This window comes from Psittacula echo, assembly GCF_963264785.1.
Source record: "Psittacula echo genome assembly, chromosome: 30".
Classification (NCBI taxonomy): Eukaryota; Metazoa; Chordata; class Aves; order Psittaciformes; family Psittacidae; genus Psittacula; species Psittacula echo.
Window position 1 is genome coordinate 860,366 of NC_137765.1, and position 17,772 is coordinate 878,137.

Sequence of the window (17,772 nt, forward strand, 5' to 3'; positions counted from 1 at the left end):
TACATTCAGCTTACTCCAGGCGTGCTTCCCGCGGGATGCGGGTGGATTAAACCCCCCCCCCTTCCCCATTCCTTCCCCATTCCTTCCCCCCCCGAAAAGGAAACCCTTCCCTTCTAAACCTGAAACACTAAAGCCTTAAAATACAAGAAAAAGCTGCTTGGGACTCACTGCACAGAAGCGCCAGCGGGGGACGGTGACACCTCCGTTGGTGTGCTCCGAGCCGGGGCCGCCTTTTCCAATGGGATAACAGGGAGACAGGGCTGGGAGGAACTCCAGCACTAAAGAAAACCCCCTCGATCATCATAATAATTAATAATAATTAATAATTAATCATCATCCCTATTGTGACAAATGGCAACTATAACAACCCATCCAATCCAGCGAGGCCCGAAGGAGCAGCTGCGAACGGCATCACTTGACCCTCGGTGGCGGGAGCACAAAGGAGCACTGCGACAATGAAAACGGGGGCAAAACGGGGATTTTTCCCCTCATTCCAGGAGGTGGGAAAACCGACTCTTGGGAGGCAACCGGAGCCCGGCGCCCCGGCTCTATCTGTACTGGTAACTCATGCTGTGGTCGTTTCTGCCGTAGCCGCCTTGGGAAGCTTGGTAGGAGCTGGGGGGGCCGCTGTAGTTTTGCCCGGCGCCGGGGGAGTTGTAGTTGGATTGGGAGGAATATCCACCTGGAAAGACAAAGATGCGCGGTCAGCACCGCTGCCATCAACCCAGCCTCAGCCCCATGCCATTGCCAGCGCTTTGGAGGTGGGAAGCATCCTGGGAATGCCATTGCCAGCGCTCTGGAGGTGGGAAGCATCCCGGGAATGCCATTGAGAGCGCTTTGGAGGTGGGAAGCATCCCGGGAATGCCGTGGTACTGACCTTGCTTACCTTGGTAGGAGGAGCCTCCGCCCCCCGAGCCCCCCCCGTAGCCGCCCGTGTTGTAGGAAGCGCCGCCGCCGGAGTAGTTGTTGCCACCGCGGCCGCTGCTGCCGTAACCTGGCAGGGAGGGAAGGGGGGAGTGTGGTGAGCACCAAAAGGGGGGGGGTTCTGCCGGCTCTGGGGGTGATGCTGAGGGCGGTGGAAAGGGGCAGAGCAGGAGATGCCCCCATCAGCATCGCTTGGTGGCCTCCTCCAAGTCCATCCGATGGAGCAGAGCATCCAGGCTCATGGAATGAGGGTGCGGGGGGAAAAGGGGCCGCAAAGCTCCTCAGGGACACCTTCACCCCACACAGGTCACACAGAGCCCAGCCATGGGGCAGCCACCCCCCCACTGCCAGCATCCCACTCATCCCTGGTACTTCCAGCCTGGATCTCCCTCCTCTGCTCTCAAACCAGCCCCATAGAGCCCAGCCATGGGGCAGCCATCCCCCCACTGCCAGCATCCCACTCATCCCTGGTACTTCCAGGCTGGATCTCCCTCCTCTGCTCTCAAACCAGCCCCATAGAGCCCAGCCATGGGGCAGTCACCCCCCACTGCCAGCATCCCACTCATCCCTGGTACTTCCAGCCTGGATCTCCCTCCTCTGCTCTCAAACCAGCCCCATAGAGCCCAGCCATGGGGCAGCCACCCCCCCACTGCCAGCATCCCACTCATCCCTGGTACTTCCAGCCTGGATCTCCCTCCTCTGCTCTCAAACCAGCCCCATAGAGCCCAGCCATGGGGCAGCCACCCCCCCACTGCCAGCATCCCACTCATCCCTGGTACTTCCAGCCTGGATCTCCCTCCTCTGCTCTCAAACCAGCCCCATAGAGCCCAGCCATGGGGCAGCCACCCCCCCACTGCCAGCATCCCACTCATCCCTGGTACTTCCAGCCTGGATCTCCCTCCTCTGCTCTCAAACCAGCCCCATAGAGCCCAGCCATGGGGCAGCCACCCCCCCACTGCCAGCATCCCACTCATCCCTGGTACTTCCAGCCTGGATCTCCCTCCTCTGCTCTCAAACCAGCCCCATAGAGCCCAGCCATGGGGCAGCCACCCCCCCACTGCCAGCATCCCACTCATCCCTGGTACTTCCAGCCTGGATCTCCCTCCTCTGCTCTCAAACCAGCCCCGTAGAGCCCAGCCATGGGGCAGCCACCCCCCCACTGCCAGCATCCCACTCATCCCTGGTACTTCCAGCCTTGATCTCCCTCCTCTGCTCTCACCCCAGCCCCATAGCCCATCCCTACAGACCCAACCTGGACCAACTCTTGCCCTATTGATTCCCCCCCACAAACTACTCACTGAATTTGCTCTCGTAGCTGTAATCCGAGCCTCCCCCTCCGGGCGAGTTGTAAGAGTTGGAGTATGAGGAGTAGTTGCCTTGCCCGTGGTTGTAGCCCTTCTGCTTGCCCTGCGGCGGCCCGTAGTTGCCGTACTGGTTCTGGTTGTAGGCCTGCTGCTGCTGGCCCTGATGGGACTGGTACCCGGAGCCGTAGGAGCCTTTCTGCTGCCCCCCGTGCTGCTGCTTCTTCCCCCCGTGCTTCGGCCCCGGGGAGTTGTAGTTGTCACCTCCTTGGTAGTAGGAGCCGTAACCGGAGCCGGAGCCGCCGCCGCCACCGCTGCCCGAGTTGGAGTGGCCGCCGTTGCTGTAGAATTGGCCTAAAGAGAGAGAACAGCGTCAGTGCCAGGGCATCAAAACGCTTCCAAAGGTTGGGAATGCTGGGGGGGGGGCATCACCGAGTGCAACCGCATGCGGGGCTGAAATAGCCCCTGGGGTGGGAGCCAGGAGAGAGCTCATTCCTGCACTGAGGAATGGCAGTGAGGCTCCCAACGGCGGGGTTATCCCCGTGGGAATGGCCCAGTGGGGTTTGCAGGCTGAGCTTCGGGGCTGTCTTCCAAGGGGGACAAGGCACCAGCAGCTGGGACCTTGGAGCAGGGAAGTTTGCCAGAGGGAAACCTTGATTGCGGGAGCACCAGGAGGGCTTTTCCCTTTGGGATCGTCCCCTCCCTTCCCAGCTGCATCCCGCACGCCGCCGCGATGCTCTTCCCTCTTCCACACGTGGCTGTGCTGCCATGGGGCTCTTCCCCTCCAGCCAAGAGCACCGCGGTGATGGCCAATGTGTCCCATCCCTGGCCCTCGTGGGGCCGCTGCATGGTGTCATTCCAAGTGGGAAGTGCCAGGACTCCACCTCGCCCGTGGGGTATCAGGATCTTTCCTGTTTGCACCAACGCTTCCTGCTCCATGGGGAAGTTCTGGGACCGCTTGTGAAGGGCCCTGCATCCAAGGCAAGGAATGGATCCATCCGGCATCAAGGATTTAAGGAGCTGAGGAGAGGATCCGCTCCCATTGCTATGCCACGCTTTGGACCACTTCTTCCTTTATGGAGCTCCGAGGTCCTCCTTGAGCCACCAGCTTATCCCAAGGCTCAGTGAGAGCCTGGCACCTAATCCCAGTGATGGAAGCCAGGCCTTTGAGGAGCACAGGAGCCGGGAGCTCTCTCCCTGCCATTCCCGATCCCAGTGATGTCGAATTCCCTGGGATTCGGTGCTTTGAGGGCGCTTGGCTCCGAACGTTCCTCTTGGCGTTCACAAAGGGCTCCTTTGCCAAAGTCACTGACGCGTTCAGGCCAGTCCCTAGTGCCCGCTGTTTATTGGATCGGGATGGGAAGCACGGATACAATCCCGCTGGATGCCGCCAACCCCTCCGTGTCCGGCCACCAGCGCGTTGCAGGATCCCACGTTAACCCGCGCCATCTTCCCCACCAGGCACATGCCCGAGGGCTGGCGAGGAGGGAAAGGCTCCGATCGGATACAAAACCAAGCGGGAATTAAGACAAAAGGGAGAAAGCACGGAATGCTTTCCCTAAGAAAGCAAGGAAGGGCCTTGGGCCACGCTGCCAAACGGAGCCAGCTTGGAAAACCCCATCCGAGCATCCCAACCCCCTCCTGGATCCCCGTGTGTGTGCATCGGAAGGCTCAAGTTCAAAGGCAAAACCACACCAGGAGCCTCGAGTTGTGCCGGCTCTGAGCGCGCATGAGCCAGAGGCACCAGAGCAGCCCAGGCCAGGCCTGGAAGCGCTCCCGGCACTTTGGCCTTTGGAATTGGAGCAAATTGAGGGGAAAAGCTCGGGGTTTGGGGGTGAGATGCTTTAGGAAGAGCCAAAGTCATGGGAGCTGTAGGAGGCAGTGAAAAAGGCACCTACAGAAGGGGGAGACAGAGCAGGGAACACGGAATCAGAGCGGGCTCGCCAGGGCCAAGGCACCTTTTAGATTGCTCTGCTCCTGTCACCCCTCAGGGAAGGCTCCTTCCCCCTGAATCCAATGGGGAAAGGGATAAAAAAAGCCCATGTAAATGTAAACTGGTCCCAGCTGGGGGGGGGGGGAACTGGGAAGTCAAGGCGGAAGAGCAGAAAGCACTTACTGTAGCCGGCGGTGGCCGAGTTGCCTCCTCCGTAACCATAGCTCCCGTAGCCGCCTCCTGTGGTGGGAGACAGGGATGAAAAGGAAGGCAATGGAGGTGGGAAAAAGCCTTGTGGTTGCTGGAAGAGGTGAGGGAATAAGGCTGGAGAGGTGGGAAGGAGGCTCCTGGAGCTAAACGAGGATGGAGCAACGCCAAGGATTGATGCTCCATCCCAGGGCTCGCAGCATCCTGCCAGCTTTAAGGTCCCTTCCCACCCGAAGCAGGCTGGGATTCCCTGGAATACCACCGGGCACGGACCCAGGGCCTCGGGTGGTGGCCGATGGCTCACCTGCATTCATGTAGCCCCCGTGGTTGCCACCGAAGCCCCCCCGGCCTCTCCCTCGGCCACGGATGTTGCCTCCTCGCCCACGGCCGCGCATGTTGGGGGGGGGGGGCACCTCGTTGTGCATGGGGCCTCCCATTCCGAAGCCAGGGTTGTGCTGCTGCAGGGACACACACACACACACACACACATCACCAGGGCTTCCCATGGGAAAAGGGAGCTTCCAAAGGGATGAGGGGAGCTCCGTGACCCAAAGGGGTCTGAGCCAACAGCCAGGGAATCAAGGCCCGTTTCTAAGTCAATGGTGTTTGTGCTGCTAAGCCCTCGGAGGATCCCGCTTCCCCTCCGTCCCTTGAACCATTCCCATGGCAGAGCAGGATTAAACCCCCCCCCCCCAGAGCCATGGATGTAACTGACCTTGACGGCAAATTTGGGCCCCCCTCTCGTGGGCACCGGGGCTCTTTTCTTCTTGTTCTGCTCAATGGCCACCGGAGCGTCAGGGAAGAGCTTCTCCAAGGCAGCGAGCGCGGCGTAGGCTTTCGCCACCTTCTTATTGGATCCGGCTCCTTGGAACTTCTGCCCGTCCACTTCCACCTTGGAAAAGGAGGAAACCATTGAAGGGCAGGAGCAGGAGGTGCCACTTGGGTCAAGGAACCACGAAAGGGACAACGGAAGAGGTTGGGAGTGTGCAAAGGACGGACGAGGCTTTGAGCGACCCAATGGGGTGGGAACATCCCATTCCTCATCCTTGGAAGAGCCCTTCCCAACCCAAACCATGCCTTGATGGTGTGGTTTTAGGTTCCTATGGAAGGGACAGGCCCAGGGGGGTCCCCTCACCTCCATGACGAAGCGCTTGTCGTGGCTGCCCCCCGTTTCGGAGATGAGCTCGTACTTCAGCCCACGCCGCTTCTCATTAAGCTCCATCACTGGGTTCTTGCCGTGCTTGGTCAGGATTGGTCCCTGCTGCTTCACATTCTGCAAAGGGGAGAAGCTGGGGTGAGCCTTTGTCTTCCCAACAGGACAAAGTTGATTCTAAACCTTGGGAACTATCATGGAATGGGCAGGGACACCTTGCACTAGGACCATGGTAGCCAAGGCTCCATCCGAGCTGGCCCTGAACACTGCCAGGGATGGAGCATCCACAACTTCCTTGGCCATCCCATCCCAGTGTCCCACCACCCTCAAAGGGAAGAACTTCCTTTTATGTCCAACCTGAACTCCCCATTTCAGTTTGAACCCATCACCCCTTGTCCTATCCCGACAGTCGCGAATGAGGAGTCCCTGGAATAAGCTCCCCTGAGGTTCTGACCTCCTAAAAACCTGGGATTCACCAGGATACAGCAAAAGGCACTTCCCGTGATGCCCTCCATCCTCATCCCATGGGATGGGAGCAGCGGGGCCGCGCTCACCTCCGGGCTCTGATCCGAAGGAGGAGAGGCGGCCGCTGGTGTTGCCACGGGTTCGACCACAGGAGGAGGAGCAACCACCACCGGTTTCTGGTCGCTCTCCTCGGCAGATTCATCCCCCTTCCCGGCTTCCTTGCCTTCCACGCCAGTGGGCAGGCCCATGTCTTGTAATACCTAGGGAAAGGGGTGGAGAGGAGGTCAGTGACCAGCTCCACATCCCTTGGCTGCGCCGCTGGTGGTCAGCATCACCGGTGCTGCCCTTTTCCTGCCTCGGGGTCTCACCTTCACGGCCACGTGCAGCTTGGCCGTCTTTTTGGAAGGTCCCGACGCCTCGAACGTGCTGCCATCGATCTCCACGGACATGGTGAAGATGGGGGCGTGAACGGGGCCCGTTTGAGAGACCAGCTTGTACTGGAGGCCGGGTTTGAGCTGGTTGAGCTTCATCAGCGCGTTCATGGCCTGTGGAGGCTCCAGCTTCTCCTCTGAGCAGAGACGAAAGGGGCACTTTGCGGCTGTTTGCCACCTCCTTCTTCCCCTATCACAACTGATCCCACACCCGCTCCGCTCCCTTTCCCCTCCCCGGTGAAGGCTTCATCTCGAGCTTGACACCCGTTAAGGTTTCACTTCCCAAACCCACAGCCCCGGAGCCCCCCGTTTCCAGCTTGGAAGGATCCTTCCCGAGGTGCCCCCATCCCCGTTGCCTCCCTGGGCATCCCCTTTGCACCTACCTCTCGTTAGCTCAATACCTTTTTTCTGAATCTTCTTTTTCTTTTTGCTGGGCGATTTCTCCTCCCCATCCTCTTCCATGGGGCGCTTCAGGGGGGTCACAGCGTACGTGGTGCTGGGAGGAATCTGGACTGTGGCAACAGGAATAAACCCCCCCTCCTTCAGCATCCCAAGCAAGAGCCTGGGGCCAGGCACCTCGGGGATGGGGTTTATGGGGGGGGGGGGAGGTACCTACCAGTGTAGTCAATGGGGTTCTCGTTCTTTGGTTTCTTGGGCATTTTGGAAGGGAGAGGGTCCATCCCCAAGACTTTGTGCAGTTGGCCAAAAGCAGCAAGTCTCAGAGCGTGCTACAAAGAGGGAAAGGGGCCGTTATTGGGCGGCGCAGGCGGCGGCGCTGGTCTCTGTTCCCTGCACAGCACATTCTAACCCCCCCCTACACCGACATCCTCAGCAGTTTAAATAAGACTCTCTGGAATTCGGGGGAGGTTTCGGACCCGAAAGGCGGGTCCTGGTCCAAGTCACTATTTGAAACCTGCGCCTTCGCTTCTGGTTGGCCAAGCTACAAAGACCTCAGCGGCGTTGGGACCCCCTTCAGCAGTTCTTTTACTCCACTAGAGATGACAAGTGTTAAGAGCGACTCGACCGTGAGCCAACGGGGGAGCTGCGAGTCAGTTGAACTGAGTTAAGTTTGGGGAACATCTGTAGGCAAAACTATACCTGAGCACTCTGTGTGATATCTTCCCTTTGTTGTCTGTCTAGATGCCCAATAGCATCAGTGGCTTCTTTTTCACAAGGATCATAAATACCAGAACCATCTGAAGGCAGGAAACAAGGAAGATATGCAGAGAATTATCCTGGTGTTTTCTAAAGCAACTAAACTAAGTATTCCCTTGGCATCAAGCAACACTCCAAGAACACGGACCGACACGATCCATCCAATGTCCGACATTGTGACTTCACCACCGCTTCAGGAACCAAAGGTCAGAAGCTGGAACCTCTCTATGGGGGGGGGGGTTCCAGGTGATGGCTCCGGGCCCTACGTGACGCCGAGGGGACCGCAGGGCTTTGCCGAGCTCCCCAGCTAAGCTGCCCGCCCGGAGGAGGAGGGATTGGCTCAAGCGCTAAGGCCACCGCGTTCCGCTTCGGCTCCGCTTTGAAATGGGAAGGCAGAGAAGCACCTAACCTGGCATGACGATTCCCGAGGCGAGGCATTCCAGCACCCTCCGCAGGGCCTCGCCGGCTCCCATCGGCCTGTTGGCAGTGCCGATGGATTTCTCACACAGCAGCTCCAGAGGCTGTGAAAAGACAGGGTTTGGAGAGGGGTGAGGAGCAACGGTGGCTGCTTTGGGGGCCAGGAGCTGCTTGAGGCTCACCAACCATGAAGGGATTGACACCGGAGAGAGGTTGGGAGTCAGGAGAACACCGGATGCGTGGCTTAAGGGCAGAACCATTGGCCACACCATATACGTTGGAGCTGGAGCATCTTTAAGGTCCCTTCCACCCCAAACCTTGCTATAATAATGTCAACATATATATATATATCTCTTTCTCTCTCAAGCTCTAGCTTGGAGAAGCTGTGGCTGCCCCATCCCTGGCAGTGGTCAAGGCCAGGTTGGGCTTGGAGCGCCCTGCTCTAGGGGAAGGTGTTGGGGTGGGACTGGATGAGCCTCAACCCAAACCAGCCTGGGATTCAATGATTGTAGCTACATATAGAAATCAGTATCTATAACTCGGTCCCTATAGGTATCAATCAGTGTGTATGAATCTGTAACTACAGGTATCAATCAATGTCTAAATCTGTAACTGTAGGTATCAATACATATGAATCTGTAACTATAGGTATCAATCAATATGTCTAAATCTGTAACTATAGTATCAATCAATGTCTAAATCTGTAACTGTAGGTATCAATGCATATGAATCTGTAACTATAAGTACCAATACATATGAATCTGTAACTACAGGTATCAATCAATATGTATGAATCTGTAACTATAGACATCATTATGCATACATCTGTAACTATATCTATCAATCAATATGTATGAATCTAACTATAGGTATCAATCGATACGTATGGATCTCTAACTACAGATATCAATATCTATAAATCTGTGACTATATCAATCAATATGTATAAATCTGTAACTAAATCAATTAACATATATAAATCAGTAACTATATCTATCAATATGTATAGATCTGTAACTATATCAATTAACATAAGTAAATCTGTAACTATATCAATCAATATGTATAGATCTGTAATTATATCAATGAATATATACAAATCTGTAACTACAGGTATCAATCAATGCATATGAACCTGTAACTATAGATATAAATCAATACATATACACGTGTAACTACAGATATCAATATGTATAAATCTGTAACTATCTATCAGTTAGTATGTATAACCCCAACTACAAGTATCAATCAATATGTATGAAACTGGAACTATACGTATAAATCAATATTTATAAATCTCTAACTATAGATATCAATATGTATAAATCTGTAACTGCATCTATCAATCAATATGTATAAATCTAACTATAGGTATCAATACGTATGAATCTGGAACTATAGGTATAAATCAGTATGTATAAATCTGTAACTAAAGATACCAATATGTATAGATCTGTGACTATATCTATCAATCAGTATGTATAAACCTAACTATAGGTATCAATCAACATGTATCAATCTCCGATTATAGGTATCAATCAATACATATGAATCTATAGCTATCAATATGTATAAACCTGTAACTGTATCAATCAATACGTATAAATCTGTAACTACAGGTATCAATCAATACATATGAATCTGTAACTATAGATATCAATCAATATGTATGAATCTATAACTATAGCTATCAATATGTATAAACCTATATCAATTGTATAAATCTGTAGCTATAGCTATCAATCAATACATATGAACCTGTGACTATAAGTATCAATCAATACATATGAACCTGTGACTATAGCTATCAATCAATACATATGAACCTGTGACTATAAGTATCAATCAATACATATGAACCTGTGACTATAGCTATCAATCAATACATATGAACCTGTGACTACAGGTATCAATCAATACATATGAGTCTGTGACTATAGCTATCAATCAATACATATGAACCTGTGACTATAGCTATCAATCAATACATATGAGTCTGTGACTATAGCTATCAATCAATACATATGAACCTGTGACTATAGCTATCAATCAATACATATGAACCTGTGACTATAGCTATCAATCAATACATATGAACCTGTGACTATAGCTATCAATCAATACATATGAGTCTGTGACTATAGCTATCAATCAATACATATGAACCTGTGACTACAGGTATCAATCAATACATATGAACCTGTGACTATAGCTATCAATCAATACATATGAACCTGTGACTATAGCTATCAATCAATACATATGAACCTGTGACTACAGGTATCGATCAATACATATGAACCTGTGACTACAGTATCGATCAATACATATGAACCTGTGACTACAGGTATCGATCAATACATATGAACCTGTGACTACAGGTATCAATCAATACATATGAACCTGTGACTACAGGTATCAATCAATACATATGAATCCGTGACTACAGGCATCAATCAATACATATGAACCTGTGACTACAGGTATCAATCAATACATATGAATCTATAACTACAGGTATCAATCAATACGTATGAACCTGTGCTATAGGTATCGATCAATGCATACGAACCTGTGACTACAGGTATCTATCAATCAATACCTATGAACCTGTGACTATAGGTATCGATCTCTCCCTACGCATACAGATCAACCCCCACCAAGCCCTAACTCCGTGTGCCACCGATCACCCCCTCACTCGCGCGAGGGAACGCGCTCAGCGCCGAGAGCCGAAATGGGCCCAAACCCGCCCGGATGCGGCTCCATCCGCGGGGACTCACCCATCCCCTGAGCGGAGCCCAGGTAGGAACCCGCGTGCAGAGGTCTCGCAGCACTCGGATCACGATGACGCACGACTTGAGCCCGTTCGCCCTGGCCTGGAGGCGGAAGCAGAGGCAGAAGCATCCTGAGCGACGGCTCCGGTGCGGCCGTTCACTCGTGCGGTGGTGCTGCTTTGCCGGGGTGTGGGAGGGACGGGGGGGACCTTACTAGAAACGGTAACTGTCGTGTGCGAGGTGACAAAGTGACATTACTCTTTACCCCAAAGCAGCAGCTACCCTTTAAACAAAGGTTCCTTCCGAACGTTTAACTCGCTCAAGTGCTTCTTTAGCAACTGCCCCGGCGCCAGGCGCCGCGTTCAGCGCCTCTAAACTACCATCGGATGTTAACAAGGTATTACAGGTAAAAAAAAGAAAGGAAAAAGAAACGCAAGAGTTAGCCCCTTACAAAGAGTTTACAAACTCGCTACTTAAAAGACAAAGATAAGAACAAAATGCAAACCTGGAACCACTTGGCGTGCCGCAGTGACGCCAAGGCAGCAAGGCATTTCTGCCTGTCCAGAACGTCCGGGGAGTCGGTGACTGATAGCGTTTCTAGTCGTGGATGGAATAAGAAGACAAGGCACAGTTTGACCAAGGGGGTTCTGTCAGGCGGAGAGGGGACGAGGCAGCTCCTAACGGGCAGTTGGGGCTCCCAAAGGATCCTGCTTTAGATCCTCGGTTGGATCCTGCACTTGGGAGGATGGCTCCGCTCCCGTGTTAAAACTGCAGAGCGGGGCGATGCTCAGCGAGGCTGGGAGGAGGAGCGTGGAAATGGGGGGGGGACATGAATCCATGGCTCGAATGAGGTGGGAGCGTCATGGGCAATGGAAGGGGAACTTCCAAGGAGCTCCTGCTCTGCGGCCAGAGCGTTGCTTTGTGGGGACAAGGGGGAAAGGGGATGTGCGAGGATCGAGGGGACCCCTCGGCCCGTTGAGGCTCGGCTGCCCCGGCCCCAGCCCGTGACAGAGAGCGTCCTGTTGGTCAAAGGTCCAGCGTCCCTAAAATGGACAAACTAGAAGGCTTTGGCAGACGAGGTCAGCAAATCAAACCCAACGACAAGGCATGGAGCACAACGACACCGGCCCCCCCGGTCTGTGCTGCAGCAAAACTGGAGACGCCGATACGGCGCTGAAGGCCAGGGTTTTAGATAAGGCTACTGCACGCGCCGTGCTCCAGCAGGACGGAAAAACCCCGGCTGGGCCTCGCCATTCCAAAGGGAATTGGGAGAGTGGATAGGGAAGCTAACTTTATCCAAAACTCTGCATTGCTTGCTCGGGCCTCGAACAGATCCAGGCCCAGAGCAGCCCTCATTCTTGCTGCAACACAAACCGTGGTGGAACACCCAATTCCAGGTACATGCAACTCATTGAACAAGAAGCCTTCGAGGTGTTTTGGTCAGGTTTGGTTCTTAAATGGAGCTGGTTTAGGTCTTTTACGTCCCTGCGGAGGCCGCTAACGGCTGGGTATGGCACTAGACTAACACCAGATGAACAATTAAAAGAGAACTAAAAGGCCCAAAGTGAGGGGGAAAAGAAAGGCTCAAACTCAAAGGAAAGGAGCAAAATCCCGCCTGGAAGGTGCTGCTCGCTTCAGAAGCGGATTCCCTGCAGGGAACGTGGAGTTGGAGCTCTCCAGGATTGGCACCGCTTGGGCCGAAGCGGCAGAGAGCTTCGGCGGCGCGGTGGCACCGGGAGCGTGCGGCGCCGGCAGCGCCCTACCTCCGGCGAGCTGCTTCTCCAGCTCCTCCCGGACCACCGGAGAGGTCAAGTGGATGGTGAGGGTCAGCGGCGGCTCCTTCGTGTTCTTGATGACGATGGCGGCATCGCCGACAGACTGGATTATCTCGTACTTGTCTTCGGTAATAGCCTGCGAGGGGAGGGAGGCTCTTGGCCAAAGGGATGGAGGCTCTTGGCTAAGGGGATGGAGGCTCTTAGGCAAGGGGATGGAGGCTCTTGGTCAAGGGCATGGAGGCTCTTGGCCAATGGTATGGAGGCTTATAACCAAGAGGATGGAGGCTCTTGCCTAAGGGGATGGAGGCTCTTGGCTAAGGGGATGGAGGCTCTTAGGCAAGGGGATGGAGGCTCTTGGCCAGTCCCCTCCCAACACCACCTCTAACCCACGGCAAGGCCCAGAACAGAGATGCAGCTACTGAAGAGAAAGTTAACAAGGGAATTCCAGGGTAATTCCCAGAGGGACCTGGGCAGGCTGGAGAAGTGGGACCACGCGAACTTGATGGAGCTCCACAAGGCCATGGGCAAGGTTCTGCCCTTGAGTTAGGGCAATGCCAGCACAAACTGGATGGAGCCCTGAGAAGGGCTGCCCCATCCCTGGCAGTGTTCAAGGCCAGATTGGACACAGGGGCTTGGAGCAAGGGCGTCAGAACTGGGTGAGCTTTAAGCTCCCTTCCCAAACCATTCCATGATCCATGCCCATGAAGATTCCCAACCCAGCTCCACCAGACTCTTCCCATCCCAACACTCACAGCAAGCTGGACTCCAAGGTTGTCAGCTACTTTCTCCAGGAGCTCCGTGGTAGGTTTATCTTTGCAGAGCAGAACGAGCTCCAGATCCAAGTCCCCTTTCAGCAAGAGGCCTTTGGCTACCAGCCCGACACGCATCACTCCCCGCAGGGTCCTGGTCAGCTGCTCCGTGGCTTTCTGGTCCCTGCGGATACACAGGGATGGTTATGGGATGGGAAGAATCCCCTGGGAAGCACAACGCTGAAGGAGAGATCCAGAAGGATCACGCAGGATGCATGGATCTCCATTGAGGGAGTTCACTACACCCAAATGGGAATCAGCGCTTCCACACCAGAAGCCTCAACCCCTCTTCATTCCACAAGGCAGGAAAACACCTTTTCCACCCAGATTTGCACTCATCCATGCAAGGAGGTGCCCTTAGTTCCACCCATGCTCCTTACCCCCCTTCCTTGTTCTCCTCCTCGGCCGCCGTCTCCATGGACTCCGGCTCGGGTTGCTCCCCGCTCACTTTTTCCTGCTCATCGATCCAGTCGGAGACGGCTTTGAGCGCCCGCTCCGTGTGGGATACCATGTTCTGCACGGCCTCCAGCTCCTCCTGCGTCGGATACACGGCCGAGTGCTTGGCCATCACGTGCCGGTCGTCGTTGACGAAGATCCGCATCGGGCGCTAGGAAGGGATTTGGGAATGATCGGAAAGAGTTGGGGAAAGCTTCATCCCAAACCTTCCTGCTCCCCTCTTACCATTTTGCCTTGGGAACGTCCTTCCCAGCGTTCCAAATGTGCTTGTTTAGATTCTTCCACTGAAAAGGCAGGACCAAGACCCCAGATTCCCGTAATCTGGAAGCAACAGGAAGGTGGTTTAGGGAATGCCGGGAAGCCGGCCCAGCCTGGCACTGGGAACACGAATGGTAACAGGAACCCATTAGCCCAAGCAAGGGTTTCTCCTCCTGGTGCCTGCAGTGAGGTTGCAGCCACTCAAGAGCTCCATGCACCCTTCTCCTTCCCATTTGGCTCCTGCTTCCCAAGCGGTTTTCCCATTCAAAGGGGGTTTTACCAAGCTCCTGCTCGCATTCCTATGGACACGGAGTGTGTGCGAGCTCTGAAGCAGCAAAGGTGACAACTGCCCCTTCCTGAACAAGAAAGGGCCCTTGATATGGAATCAAATCAGTGCTTCCCTACATAATTGGTATCAAATGATATCAGCGATGCTCTATAGAGCCTTAAACGGGTCTTGTGCCGTGGATACAGGGCACGGAGAGGAGGAAGCTGCAACAGGAGAGCCCGATTCCTTCCCTCATCCCAATGGAAGCTCCTCCTGTTGGTAAGAGCCGAGCAACAGGTAAAGGGCTATGAAAGCCGCAGCTCCAGGAGCCAAAGGAGATGCAGGCAGCTGAGGCCAAACACATCCCAATGGAATCAGTAAACGGATAAAGGGGGGGGGAGAGGTCCCCTCCTCAAATCCTGCCCACATGGATTGAGGAATGGGAATGGGGGGTTCGAATGGAGAGGAAAGCCCAGCTCGGGGCCGATGGGACCGATTCCTGGTCTCTCCAATGAAGGTGGTGGTTTCCCTCTCTTGGGGTGATCCCAACCCCTGGCAATCCCTGGGAATTCCCGGAGTTCCTCAAGCCCCACTTCGAAGCCTTAACGCAAGGGAAGCAGAAGCCCCAGGACCTGAGGCTGGATGAAGCCCCAGCACCGGGTTCACTCCATTCCCCACCGCAGTGGTGATCCCAGCGCTCGGCCTCAAATCCCGCCATTCCCAATCCTTCCTTTTGGAATGGGATTCCCTCCAAATGAGACCTTTGAGGCCCTGGGATGGACGTTACAGTCTCTGCTATGGAAAGCTTGGAAAGAAGAGGTAATCTTGCACGTTCGAGGTGACACGAACCACACGTACACCCATAGGTATCCAAGACACCGGAATAATAACCCCTCTAAGGAATACAGGAAAATGGGAATGTCTATTCCTTGGGGACACAGCGTTCCCAAATGCCTCCAATTCCTGGGCTGAATGGCAACCAAACCATTCCAGGCGGAATGACTCCTCTATGGATCCACCACTGTGGAGATGCTTCCCAACCTCATGCCATGGAGACCTCACACACTCCATCACCTCCCCGGAGAGGCTTGGGAATGCAGCAGGATCCCAACGCGTGCTCTTCCCGGGATCCCTAATGCTCATTTCCAGGGATAACCTGGGAGCCAAGCAGGATCGGGGGGGGAGGGGGGGGGAAGAGCCATAGACAAACCATGGATAAACCCATGGATAGGCTCCATCCCTAGGCTCCATCCCTGATCCCGCTCTCTGGAATGTCGCATTCCCAGCCTTCCCGCCCAATCCCAAGCCTTGGGATGGAGGCAAACACTTGTTGGGGCTCGGATGAGGGGATAACGCATTAAAGCTCCAGGCTGCCGGCCGGGATAAGTGGAGGGATGGACACAGGGAAGCGCCGTTGGGAACGGGACCGAGCCGCGCGCTTCCCGGCTGGATGGCACGCGGGAAGAATCCCGCTCCCAGCAGCGAACAAAAGCCGCGGCGAGGGGAGGGGGGGAGGAAGCACGGCTATTATCGCGATTATCGCCATTATCACCCCCTTTTCCACCCCATTCCCAATGGAACGGGACAACGGGGGGGGGGCTGCTACTATCGCGATTATCGCGATTATCAAACCGAACGGAACGCGACAACGGAGGCGGGGGGGGCTGGGCCTACCCCGGGCCTCGCGTCCCTGAGACCCCTGAGGGGCCTCACAGGCCCCGCTCCCCCCCTTCCTCCGCTGCCGCCATTTGCGAGAACAAAGCGGCGGCAAAGCCGAAACGGGAAGCGGAGGGGGGGAGGGTATCACGGCGATGCCCCCCCCCCCCCAACTGTAACCGAATCCCCCCGGTGCGGGCGGGGACCGGCGGGTGCGGTGCCCCCCCCCCCCCCCCCGCGCTCACCGCGCTCACCGCGGCCGCCCGCCGCCATCTTGTCTCCACAGCACAATGGGAGGAGGAGGAGGAGGAGGGAAGGCGGGGGGGGGGAAAGGGGCCGGGTCACCGCCACCCCCCCCTCCACTTTGGTTCCGGTCGCACCCGCGCTGTGTCCGTACCGAGGCACCGGGGATGAGGCCGCTCCGTGTCTGTAATCGACAGGGCCCGGACCGGGGCCGGGACCCGGAACCGGGGCCTGAGGGGAGGGGAAAAGGGGGGGGGAGTGAAGGGGGGGGGGGGCGTTGCGCGCGCGGGAGAGCGTGAGGCGCGAGACTGCAGCGCGGGGGGCGTGGCCGGCGGGGGGGGTCACGTGGAGAGCGCAGTGCGCAGCCAATGGGGGAGCGCGGAGGGAGGGGGAACGGTGGGGGGGGAGACGGGGCGGAGTCAGAGAGAAGGGGCGTGGCCAGAGCAAAGGGGCGGGGCCAGAGCGGAGGGACCGGTTCCATGCGGGGTCGGTCCCAAACGGGATCGGTTCCATACGGGATCGGTCCCATAGGGGTCGGTTCCATATGGGATCAGTTCCATACAGGATCGGTCCATGAGGAATCAGTTCCATACAGGGTCGGTTCCATACGGGGTGGGTTCTATACAGGGTTGGTCCCATACGGGGTCGGTCCCATATGGGATCAGTTCTATACGGGATCTGTCCCATACTGGACCGGTTCCATACGGGATCAGTTCCATATGGGATCAGTCCCAAACGGGGTCAGTCTCATATGGGGTCAGTTCCATACAGGATCGTTCCATGAGGGGTCAGTTCCATATGGGGTCGGTTCCATACCAGGTCGGTTCCATATGGGATTGGTTCCCTACAGGGTCAGTCCCATATAGGACTGGTTCCATGTGGGATTGGTTCCATACAGGATTGGTTCCATATGGGATCGGTGCAATGAGGTGCAGCCTCACCGGTGCCCATTACACAGGGACAATCCCTGCCCTATCCCTGCTGCCGATCCAGGATGCAGCCGGAATCCTCAGCTCCAAGCTCCTGCTCAGCTCCATCAACCCCTCTCCTTTCCCATGAGCAGCTTCCAGCCGCTCTTCCCTAATCCTGGAATGCTGCACGGGGATGGGACCTGGCTCTTTGCCTTGCACCCTCTGTTACTATGGGGTGACCTCTACCAGGCAGCACCCATGGGTGCTGTGGCGGCAGAGGGCGCCAGCGGCTCATTGAGGATGATGGATGGGATGAAGGGATGGGATGAAGGACCAGGCATGGACCAGCATCAAGCTTCAGATACCGGATGAAGTGATGAGCATCCATTGGGCCTTTTGGCTTCAATGGAAGATGAACCTAAATGAGTGGAAGTGCCCAGATGCTCCATTAGAAATCCCGTTTGGAGTGTGCTGATCCGGAGTGTCGAGGGATGTCCAATGCTCAATGAGATCCCCCCAAGTGAATGGAGCCTCGAGCTCTGAGATCCATTAGAAAAGAAGGAGTTTATTGTGGAGAACATCAGCAATGCCCTTTTTCCATGGAGTTTCTCCATTCCCGTGCATCCCTATGGGATG

The 17,772-nt window shown here is 55.2% G+C and overlaps 1 protein-coding gene across 6 annotated transcripts; it reads right to left on the minus strand.

Annotated features, from left to right (window-relative positions):
* Positions 1-133: 133 nt before the first annotated feature.
* On the minus strand, positions 134-16,460 carry ILF3 (interleukin enhancer binding factor 3). Of its 6 annotated transcripts, none has more exons than XM_080636222.1 (20): positions 16,380-16,460; positions 14,026-14,121; positions 13,725-13,951; positions 13,288-13,468; positions 12,524-12,671; positions 11,266-11,357; positions 10,767-10,862; positions 7,979-8,090; positions 7,513-7,610; positions 7,031-7,142; positions 6,798-6,926; positions 6,352-6,551; positions 6,073-6,243; positions 5,501-5,638; positions 5,081-5,257; positions 4,670-4,823; positions 4,342-4,398; positions 2,223-2,579; positions 878-994; positions 134-682 (listed from the first exon to the last, which is right to left on the minus strand). In XM_080636222.1, exons 2-20 carry the CDS (start codon positions 14,026-14,028, stop codon positions 549-551), a joined length of 2,703 nt encoding a protein of 900 aa, XP_080492348.1. In that variant the 5' UTR covers positions 14,029-14,121; positions 16,380-16,460; the 3' UTR covers positions 134-548. The 6 variants fall into 6 exon arrangements, with proteins under 6 accessions (XP_080492348.1, XP_080492349.1, XP_080492352.1 ...); XM_080636223.1 differs by lacking the exon at positions 16,380-16,460 and adding an exon at positions 16,237-16,282; XM_080636226.1 differs by lacking the exon at positions 16,380-16,460 and adding an exon at positions 16,228-16,248 and having other exon boundaries at positions 887-994; positions 6,816-6,926.
* Between the last annotated feature and the right edge of the window lie 1,312 nt (positions 16,461-17,772).

What these genes read in the sequence shown, in the direction of transcription:
- ILF3 (XM_080636222.1), bottom strand. An exon ending in GGCACGCCAAGTGGTTCCAG is followed by an intron (nt 10,863 to 11,265) that starts GTTTGCATTTTG and finishes TTCCGCCTCCAG; the next exon opens with GCCAGGGCGAACGGGCTCAA. An exon ending in CTCGGGAATCGTCATGCCAG is followed by an intron (nt 7,611 to 7,978) that starts GTTAGGTGCTTC and finishes TCCTGCCTTCAG; the next exon opens with ATGGTTCTGGTATTTATGAT.